The sequence below is a fragment of the Megalops cyprinoides genome, chromosome 10 (genome assembly GCF_013368585.1).
Source record: "Megalops cyprinoides isolate fMegCyp1 chromosome 10, fMegCyp1.pri, whole genome shotgun sequence".
Lineage (NCBI taxonomy): Eukaryota > Metazoa > Chordata > Actinopteri > Elopiformes > Megalopidae > Megalops > Megalops cyprinoides.
In genome coordinates, this window is record NC_050592.1 from 412501 (window position 1) to 422500 (window position 10000).

Here is a 10000-nt window from a genome sequence, read left to right on the forward strand (position 1 = left end):
TCAGAGTGTAGTGTGTCCTCAGAGTGTAGTGTGTCCTCAGAGTGTAGTGTGTCCTCAGTGTGTAGGTTGATCTCAGTGTGTAGTTTGATCTCAGAGTGTAGTTTGATCTCAGAGTGTAGTGTGTCCTCAGTGTGTAGGTTGATCTCAGTGTGTAGGTTGATCTCAGAGTGTAGTGTGTCCTCAGAGTGTAGTGTGTCCTCAGTGTGTAGGTTGATCTCAGAGTGTAGTGTGTCCTCAGAGTGTAGGTTGATCTCAGTGTGTAGGTTGATCTCAGAGTGTAGTGTGTCCTCAGAGTGTAGTGTGTCCTCAGTGTGTAGGTTGATCTCAGTGTGTAGTGTGTCCTCAGAGTGTAGTGTGTCCTCAGTGTGTGTCCAACTTTGGCGTGGAGGTGCAGCTGCTGCCTTTACCCTATGAGGAAATGAGAGAGGGGTCGGCGAGGACGAGGGGGGGAGGGGGGCGTTGCTGCCATAACATATCCCCCTTCCTTAGAGACAGGCAGTAGGCTGGTCTGTTGCCATGGTGACACCCTGATTGGCAGCTGGCAGCTGTATTTGGTCAGCTGTGTGGTGCTGGATGGAGGTGGGGCCTTGCAGCTGAAAGTGTTTAATTCAGACTCCTGCTCCGTTTCAGCGTGTGGATCTGACTCTTACATAAGCGAATCCTGCTGCTGTGTATCTGTGGACACGGCTGCCTGCCTGCCTGCGATATTTTATTAATATCATCCCCATTTCCTCTCAGACTGAGCGGCCAGGCTGAGGGAGAGGGGAGAGAGCGGCATTGTGGGAAGGCTTGCTGATACAGCACAAGCTACCAGGTTTATTTATAGAGACCTCACCGCCCAGCCCTTGGATACCAGCTGCCAATGGGGAGGAAGAGAGGGAGGGGGGCTCCTCCAATCATGGGAAAGGAAGGGGGGTATTACACACAGGAAGTTCTCACTGTGTTCACTTCAGCATTTAAAGGTGCAGTGTGGCATTTCTGCGTCTCACAGAGTGCGAGCACAGACTGAAGCCTCTTCTCTCCGCTTCCTCTGCTGTTGGGGGGATGTTTCTGAGCGAAACGCTGCTGTGTTGGTGCTGCTCGGAAGCGTTTCAGAAAGCGAATATGATGGTTTAGCCCTGGCTGTTGCCGTGGTGTCAGGGCTGAGAGACTGGAAGCTGAAATCACAGAATGTCCCCTGTGATGCTTTTCCTGTCTCAGCCAGAGTAACAGCGCTGTGTGTTCAGGGTGGGGGGTGCTGCCACACACTGCTGTTTAAACTACACATCCATCATGTGGCTGTTTCAGTCTGTAGCAGAGTAAATGATTGGTTTAATATTAAAGCAGTCTGCATTGGTAGTTTCAGCCGCTCCGACAGGCAGATCCACAGCTGCAGTTACAATGAGCTGAGCTGCACACAGCAGCCTGAGAGTGAAGGGTGCAGCCTGCGTCTGCAGCCTGCGTCTGCAGCCTGCGTCTGCAGCCTGCGTCTGCAGGAGCATCACTAACGCAGGAGTGTGTGAGGCTGACACGGCGCGGTGTGTTGAGCAGCAGTGCAGGACAGTGTGCATGGAGCTGTGAGGCTTGCAGTAGATGGGGGAACGGTCCGTTTCTCTGCTGAAGAGGGCGGGGGGTGGGGAGTTTGCAGGGGACCGACCGGCGGATGGCCTGTGTGAGAGCTGTGATTGGTGGAGGGGGCGCAGACGCAGACGCAGACGCCTGTCCGCTGGTGCTTCACTGTGTCGGTCAGAGGAGTGAGTGACAGCAGGAGTATCAGCTGGCTGTCAGGATGAGCTCCTCCCCTTGCTGTTCGCTGTACTGACGTTAACCCTCTCTCTGCCAGGTGGAAGCAGCTCAGGATGCCAGGCCCCGTCGTCCTCCCTCTGCCAGCCTGCCGCCTTGGGCTTCTCCCCCGCTGAGCCAAGCATGTCGAGCCAGCACTCACACCCCTCCTTCAGCAACATCCACTCCATGGCCGAGCAGCAGCAGGTACGGCACTGAAACCCCACCTCACAGCACAGCTGCGTGTGTCTACCTGCGTGTGTGTACTGGCTGTGCGGGAGTGTATCAGCTGTGTATCGTCTGTGCGTGTGTGTACTGGCTGTGCGGGAGTGTATCAGCTGTGTATCGTCTGTGCATGTGTGTACTGGCTGTGCGGGAGTGTATCAGCTGTGTATCGGCTGTGTGTGTGTGTTTGTGTGTACTGGCTGTGTATCAGTTGTGCGTGTGTATCAGCTGTGTATCGGCTGTGCGTGTGTGTATCAGCTGTGTATCGGCTGTGTCTTTTCTCCAGGTGCTGTCAGATATGACCATACTGCAGAGGAGGATCCCCCCGAGCTTTCGGGACCCGGCCAGCGCTCCGCTGCGGAAGCTTTCCGTTGATCTCATCAAGACTTACAAGCACATCAATGAGGTGAGAGAGGCGACACCCGGGGCCACTGCAGGCCTGCGAGGCGTGTCTGTGAGAACACTGCAGTGTTCTCTCTCTCTCTCTCTCTCTCTCTCTCTCTGCAGGTGTAGCAGCATTCAGGTGTTCTCTCTCTCTCTGTCTCTCTGCGGGGTTAGCAGCACTCAGGTGGTTTCTCTCTCTCTCTCTCTCTCTCTCTCTGCGGGGTTAGCAGCACTCAGGTGGTCTCTCTCTCTCTCTCTCTCTCTGCAGGTGTAGCAGCACTCAGGTGGTTTCTCTCTCTCTCTCTCTCTCTGCAGGTGTAGCAGCACTCAGGTGTTCTCTCTCTCTCTCCCTCTCTCTCTCTCTCTCTCTCTCTCTCTCTCTGCAGGTGTAGCAGCACTCAGGTGTTCTCTCTCTCTCTCTCTCTCTCTCTCTCTCTCTCTCTCTGCGGGGTTAGTAGCACTCAGGTGCTCTCTCTCTCTCTCTCTCTGCGGGGTTAGCAGCACTCAGGTGTTCTCTCTCTCTCCCTGTCTCTCTCAGCACTCAGGTGTTCTCTCTCTCTCTCTCTCTCTCTGCGGGTTTAGCAGCACTCAGGTGTTCTCTCTCTCTCTCTCTCTCTCTCTCTCTCTGCGGGGTTAGCAGCACTCAGGTGTTCTCTCTCTCTCCCTCTCTCTCTGCGGGTTTAGCAGCACTCAGGTGCTCTCTCTCTCTCTCTCCCTCTCTCTCTCCCTCTCTCTCTGCGGGGTTAGCAGCACTCAGGTGCTCTCTCTCTCTCTCTCTCTCTCTCTCTCTCTCTCTCTCTCTCTCTCTCTCTCTCTGCGGGGTTAGCAGCACTCAGGTGTTCTCTCTCTCTCTCTCTCTCTCTCTCTCTGCGGGGTTAGCAGCACTCAGTTGCCCTCTCTCTCTCTATCTCTCTTAGAGCACTCAGGTGCTCTCTCTATCTCTCTCTCTCTCTCTCTCTCTCTCTCTCTCTCCTCTCTCTCTCCTCTGCGGGGTTAGCAGCACTCAGGTGTTCTCTCTCTCTCTCTCTCTCTCTCTCTCTGCGGGGTTAGCAGCACTCAGGTGCTCTCTCTCTCTCTCTCTCTCTCTCTCTCTCTCTCTCTCTCTGCGGGGTTAGCAGCACTCAGGTGCTCTCTCTCTCTCTCTCTCTCTCTCTCTCTCTCTCTCTGTGGGGTTAGCAGCACTCAGGTGTTCTCTCTCTCTCTCTCTCTCTCTCTCTCTCTCTCTGCAGGTGTACTACACAAAGAAGAAGCGGCGAGCCCAGCAGGTGCCCCCGGAGGACTCCAGCACCAAGAAGGAGCGCAAGGTGTACAACGACGGCTACGACGATGACAACTATGACTACATCGTGAAAAACGGGGAGAAGTGGCTGGACCGCTACGAGATCGACTCTCTCATTGGAAAGGGCTCCTTCGGACAGGTGAGAGAACAGGTCACGTGACTGCATGACAGAGCAGATCAGCGTTACAGGGGCAGAGAAGAGCTGGGTGGCGCAGTGCGACTGTGCTGTTCCCACAGGGAGGGAAGGGGTTAACAGTGTATGAAGTGATTGAGCAAGCGGAGGGTGAAAGGCAGTGCTGTGTGTGAGCGCTGTGTGTGAGCGCTGTGTGTGAGCGCTGTGTGTGAGCACCGTGTCTCTGGGCAGGTGGTGAAAGCTTACGACCACCATGAGCAGGAGTGGGTGGCCATCAAGATCATCAAGAACAAGAAAGCCTTCCTGAACCAGGCCCAGATTGAGCTGCGCCTCCTGGAGCTCATGAACAAACACGACACCGAAATGAAGTACTACATCGGTGAGCGAGAGCCGAAACAGGGGAGAGAGGGGAGGGCAGGGGGAGAGAGAGAGGGAGAGAGCTGGGGGAAACAGAGAGAAAAAGAGAGGGAGAGAGAGAGAAAAAGAGAGAGAGGGAGAGAGCAGGGGGAGAGAGAGAAAAAGGGAGAGAGAGGGAGAGAGCAGGGGGAGAGAGAGAAAAAGGGAGAGAGAGGGAGAGAGCAGGGGGAGAGAGAGAAAAAGAGAGAGAGAGCAGGGGGAGAGAGAGAGAGAAAGAGAGCAGGGGGAGAGAGGGGACAGTCGGGGGAGTACAGGAGAGAGAGAGAGGGGGAAGAGCCGGGAGAGCACTCTGCTAAGCAGATCTTCAGAATGCTACAGGTTCACACCTGGGTCCTTGTACTCAGCTGGGTTTGTACAGGTGAGATGCAGGTATGCTACACCTTAGCACTGTTAGCGTTGCTGTGCGTTTTAAAGCTCAGTCCTGTTCTTCCGCAGTCCACTTGAAGAGGCACTTCATGTTCCGGAACCATCTGTGCCTGGTGTTTGAGCTTCTCTCCTACAACCTGTATGACCTCCTGCGTAACACCAACTTCCGGGGCGTGTCGCTCAATCTGACGCGCAAGTTTGCGCAGCAGCTGTGCACGGCGCTGCTCTTCCTGGCCACGCCCGAGCTCAGCATCATCCACTGCGACCTGAAGCCCGAGAATATCCTGCTGTGTAACCCCAAGCGCAGCGCCATCAAGATCGTCGACTTCGGCAGCTCCTGCCAGCTGGGCCAGAGGGTGAGGAGCCGGGGGGGGGGGGGGGGGCGCGGGGGGAGGGGGGGGGGGGGGGGGGGGGGCGCGGGGCGCCGCGGGGGGGGGGGGGGGGGGGGGGAGGGGGGCAGGGAGCCGCGGGGGGGGGGGGGGCATGTGGGGGGAGGGGGGCGGAGGCGGAAGGTGGGACCCAGAGCTGTCTGAAGATGGAAAATAAGATGATGTTAAGGACTCATTCTGGAGACGCCTCACAAAGCCCACAGCCACACACAGGGGCCGCTGCACCTCACCTTCCACAGCCACACACAGGGGCCGCTGCACCTCACCTTCCACAGCCACACACAGGGGCCGCTGCACCTTCCACAGCCACACACAGGGGCCGCTGCACCTCACCTTCCACAGCCACACACAGGGGCCGCTGCACCTTCCACAGCTACACACAGGGACCGCTGCACCTTCCACAGCCACACACAGGGGCCGCTGCACCTTCCACAGCCACACACAGGGGCCGCTGCACCTTCCACACACAGGGGCCGCTGCACCTTCCACACACAGGGGCCGCTACACCTTCCACAGCTACACACAGGGGCCGCTGCACCTTCCACAGCCACACACAGGGGCCGCTGCACCTTCCACACACAGGGGCCGCTGCACCTTCCACACACAGGGGCCGCTACACCTTCCACAGCCACACACAGGGGCCGCTACACCTTCCACAGCCACACACAGGGGCCGCTGCACCTTCCACAGCCACGCACAGGGGCCGCTGCCATCTAGTGGGGGAGGCCTGCCGCTGCAGCTGTGTGTGGGTGCTGCTGCCTGACCTGCGTCTGCATCCTCCTCCCCTCAGATCTACCAGTACATCCAGAGCCGCTTCTACCGCTCCCCGGAGGTGCTGCTCGGCATGCCGTACGACCTGGCCATCGACATGTGGTCCCTGGGCTGCATCCTGGTGGAGATGCACACGGGAGAGCCGCTCTTCAGCGGATCCAACGAGGTACGGCGCGCAGCGCGTCCCTGCAGCGCGTCCCCGCAGGGCGTCACCGCAGCGCGTCCCCGCAGGGCGTCACCGCAGCGCGTCCCCGCAGGGCGTCACCGCAGCGCGTCCCCGCAGGGCGTCACTGCAGCGCATCACCGCAGGGTGTTACTGCAGCACGTCCCCGCAGGGCGTTCCCGCAGCACAGTGCGTCACCGGCGCGTCATCGCAGGGCGTCACTGCAGCGCGTCCTCACAGGGCGTCCCCGCAGGGCGTCACTGCAGCGCGTCCCCGCAGGGCGTCACCGCAGCGCGTCCCCGCAGGGCGTCACTGCAGCGCGTCCCCGCAGGGCGTCACCGCAGGGCGTCACCGCAGCGCGTCCCTGCAGCGCGTCCCCGCAGCACAGTGCGTCACTGCAGCGCGTCACCGCAGGGCGTCACTGCAGCGCGTCACCGCAGGGCGTCACTGCAGCGCGTCCCCGCAGGGCGTCACTGCAGCGTGTCACCGCAGCGTGTTACTGCAGCACGTCCCCGCAGGGCGTTCCCGCAGGGCGTTCCCGCAGCACAGTGCGTCACCGGCGCGTCATCGCAGGGCGTCACTGCAGCGCGTCCCCACAGGGCGTCCCCGCAGGGCGTCACTGCAGCGCGTCACCGCAGGGCGTCACTGCAGCGCGTCACCGCAGGGCGTCACTGCAGCGCGTCACCGCAGGGCGTCACTGCAGCGCGTCACCGCAGGGCGTCACTGCAGCGCGTCCCCGCAGGGCGTCACTGCAGCACGTCACCGCAGGGCGTCACTGCAGCACATCACTGCAGCACGTCCCCGCAGGGCGTTCCTGCAGCACAGTGCGTCACCGCCGCGTCATCGCCGCTCCGGAGCCAGCGCACTCGGCTCACTCTGCTCTCCTCCACAGGTGGATCAGATGAATAAGATCGTGGAGGTTCTTGGGGTCCCACCGAACCACATGCTGGATCAGGCCCCCAAAGCTCGCAAATACTTCGACAAGCTGTCAGACGGCCTCTGGACCGTCAAGAAGAACAAGGACATAAAGAAGGTACTTTATCCCTCGGCCTCCGTGAGTAAAACCTGCTTTCTTCCTCTGCCTGTGTCCCCAGCACCGGAGAGGCAGCGCATCTGTCTCCCCTCCACCCCCCTCCACCCCCCTCACCCCTCCATCCCCCCCATGCCGTTAGGACTCCCTCAGGACGGCCGGCAGCTGGACTCTGTGTCGTGCTGCTGGTTTCAGTGCGTGGCACGGGTCTGCTCATTTCACAGTGATGAGAGTGAGTGGCTAACAGGCTAACAGCACTCACACACCGGCTCTGACAGTAGAGTGAGTGACTAACAGCACTCACACACCGGCTCTGACAGTAGAGTGAGTGGATAACAGACTAACAGCACTCACACACCGGCTCTGACAGTAGAGTGAGTGACTAACAGCACTCACACACCGGCTCTGACAGTAGAGTGAGTGGATAACAGACTAACAGCACTCACACACCGGCTCTGACAGTAGAGTGAGTGGATAACAGACTAACAGCACTCACACACCGGCTCTGACAGTAGAGTGAGTGACTAACAGCACTCACACACCGCCTCTGACAGTAGAGTGAGTGGATAACAGCACTCACACACCGGCTCTGACAGTAGAGTGAGTGGCTAACAGCACTCACACACCGGCTCTGACAGTAGAGTGAGTGGCTAACAGCACTCACACACCGGCTCTGACAGTAGAGTGAGTGGATAACAGACTAACAGCACTCACACACCGGCTCTGACAGTAGAGTGAGTGGCTAACAGCACTCACACACCGGCTCTGACAGTAGAGTGAGTGGATAACAGGCTAACAGCACTCACACACCGGCTCTGACAGTAGAGTGAGCGACTAACAGCACTCACACACCGGCTCTGACAGTAGAGTGAGTGGATAACAGACTAACAGCACTCACACACCGGCTCTGACAGTAGAGTGAGTGGCTAACAGCACTCACACACCGGCTCTGACAATAGAGTGAGTGGATAACAGGCTAACAGCACTCACACACCGGCTCTGACAGTAGAGTGAGTGGATAACAGGCTAACAGCACTCACACACCGGCTCTGACAGTAGAGTGAGTGGCTAACAGCACTCACACACCGGCTCTGACAGTAGAGTGAGTGGATAACAGCACTCACACACCGGCTCTGACAGTAGAGTGAGTGGATAACAGGCTAACAGCACTCACACACCGGCTCTGACAGTAGAGTGAGTGGATAACAGGCTAACAGCACTCACACACCGGCTCTGAGTGGGCTGTATGCCTCTGGGCCCGGCTCTCACACAGAGAAAAGGGGAACCGAGCTGCAAGATAGAGTGTTTCTCTGTCTCTGTCTCTGTGCCTGTCTCTGTCTCTCTCTCTCTCTGTGTCTCTGTCTCTCTCTGTCTCTGTCTCTGTGCCTGTCTCTGTCTCTCTCTGTCTCTGTCTCTCTCTGTCTCTGTCTCTGTGCCTGTCTCTGTCTCTCTCTCTCTCTGTGTCTCTGTCTCTCTCTGTCTCTCTGTCTCTGTGTCTCTGTCTCTCTCTGTCTCTGTCTCTGTCTCTCTCTGTCTCTGTGCCTGTCTCTGTCTCTCTCTCTCTGTGTCTCTGTCTCTCTCTCTCTCTGTCTCTGTGTCTCTGTCTCTCTCTCTCTCTGTCTCTCTCTGTCTCTGTCTCTCTCTCTCTCTGTGTCTCTGTCTCTCTCTGTGCCTGTCTCTCTCTGTCTCTGTCTCTGTGCCTGTCTCTCTCTGTCTCTGTCTCTATGAGTGTTATTGTGTGTATCTCTCTGTCTCTGTGAGTGTCATGGTGTCTCTCTCTCGCTCTGTGAGTGTGATGAGTGTGATTGTGTGTGTCTCTCTCTTTCTCTGTGAGTGTGATTGTGTGAGTGTGATTGTGTGTGTGTGTCTCTGTGTGAGTGTGATTGTGTCTCTCTTTCTCTGTGAGTGTGATTGTGTGTGTATGTATCTCTGTCTTTGTGAGTGTGATTGTGTGTCTCTGTCTCTGTGACTGTGATTGTGTGTGTCTCTCTCTGTGAGTGTGATTGTGTCTCTCTTTCTCTGTGAGTGTGATTGTGTGTGTGTATCTCTTTCTCTGTGAGTGTGATTGTGTGTGTGTGTCTCTGTCTCTGTGAGTGTGATTGTGTGTGTGTATGTGTCTCTCTCTGTCTTTGTGAGTGTGATTGTGTGTGTGTGTATCTCTCTCTCTGTGAGTGTCATGGTGTCTCTCTCTCTCTCGCTCTGTGAGTGTGATGAGTGTGATTGTGTGTGTCTCTCTCTTTCTCTGTGAGTGTGTTTGTTTGTGTATCTCTTTCTCTGTGAGTGTGATTGTGTCTGTGTGTCTCTGTCTCTGTCTCTGTGAGTGTGATTGTGTGTGTGTCTCTCTCTGTCTCTGTGAGTGTGATTGTGTGTGTGTATCTCTGTCTCTGTGAGTGTCATTGTCTCTCTCTCTCTCTCTCTCTGTGAGTGTGATGAGTGTGATTGTGTGTGTGTCTCTCTCTTTCTCTGTGAGTGTGATTGTGTGTGTGTGTCTCTGTCTCTGTGAGTGTGATTGTGTGTCTCTCTCTGTCTCTGTGAGTGTGATTGTGTGTGTGTGTGTGTATCTCTCTGTCTCTGAGTGTCATTGTGTCTCTCTCTCTCTCTCTGTGAGTGTGATTGTGTGTGTGTCTCTCTCTTTCTCTGTGAGTGTGATTGTGTGTGTGTGTCTCTGTCTCTGTGAGTGTGATTGTGTCTCTCTTTCTCTGTGAGTGTGATTGTGTGTGTGTGTCTCTGTCTCTGTGAGTGTGATTGTGTCTCTCTGTCTTTGTGAGTGTGATTGTGTGTCTCTGTCTCTGTGAGTGTGATTGTGTGTGTGTGTATCTCTGTCTTTGTGAGTGTGATTGTGTGTCTCTTTCTCTGTGAGTGTGATTGTGTGTGTGTGTCTCTGTCTCTGTGAGTGTGATTGTGTGTCTCTGTCTCTGAGTGTGATTGTGTGTCTCTTTCTCTGTGAGTGTGATTGTGTGTGTGTGTATCTCTGTCTTTGTGAGTGTGATTGTGTGTGTGTATCTCTGTCTCTGTGAGTGTCATTGTCTCTCTCTCTCTCTCTCTCTCTCTGAGTGTGATGAGTGTGATTGTGTGTGTGTCT

At 56.4% G+C, this 10000-nt stretch overlaps 1 protein-coding gene across 3 annotated transcripts in view; it reads left to right on the plus strand.

Annotated features, from left to right (window-relative positions):
- The window catches only part of dyrk1b (dual-specificity tyrosine-(Y)-phosphorylation regulated kinase 1B), a 56839-nt gene that overhangs the window by 43023 nt on the left and 3816 nt on the right, over nt 1–10000 (plus strand). For 2 of the 3 annotated variants that reach the window (XM_036538731.1, XM_036538730.1), the window contains exons 2-8: nt 1823–1968; nt 2273–2392; nt 3600–3788; nt 4014–4161; nt 4635–4921; nt 5745–5891; nt 6781–6921. In XM_036538731.1, coding sequence (XP_036394624.1) covers nt 1906–1968; nt 2273–2392; nt 3600–3788; nt 4014–4161; nt 4635–4921; nt 5745–5891; nt 6781–6921 — 1095 coding nt within the window. In that variant the 5' untranslated portion in view covers nt 1823–1905. Of the gene's footprint in view, nt 1–1822; nt 1969–2272; nt 2393–3599; nt 3789–4013; nt 4162–4634; nt 4922–5744; nt 5892–6780; nt 6943–10000 lie in introns of all 3 variants that reach the window. The other variant, XM_036538728.1, reaches the window with a different exon arrangement.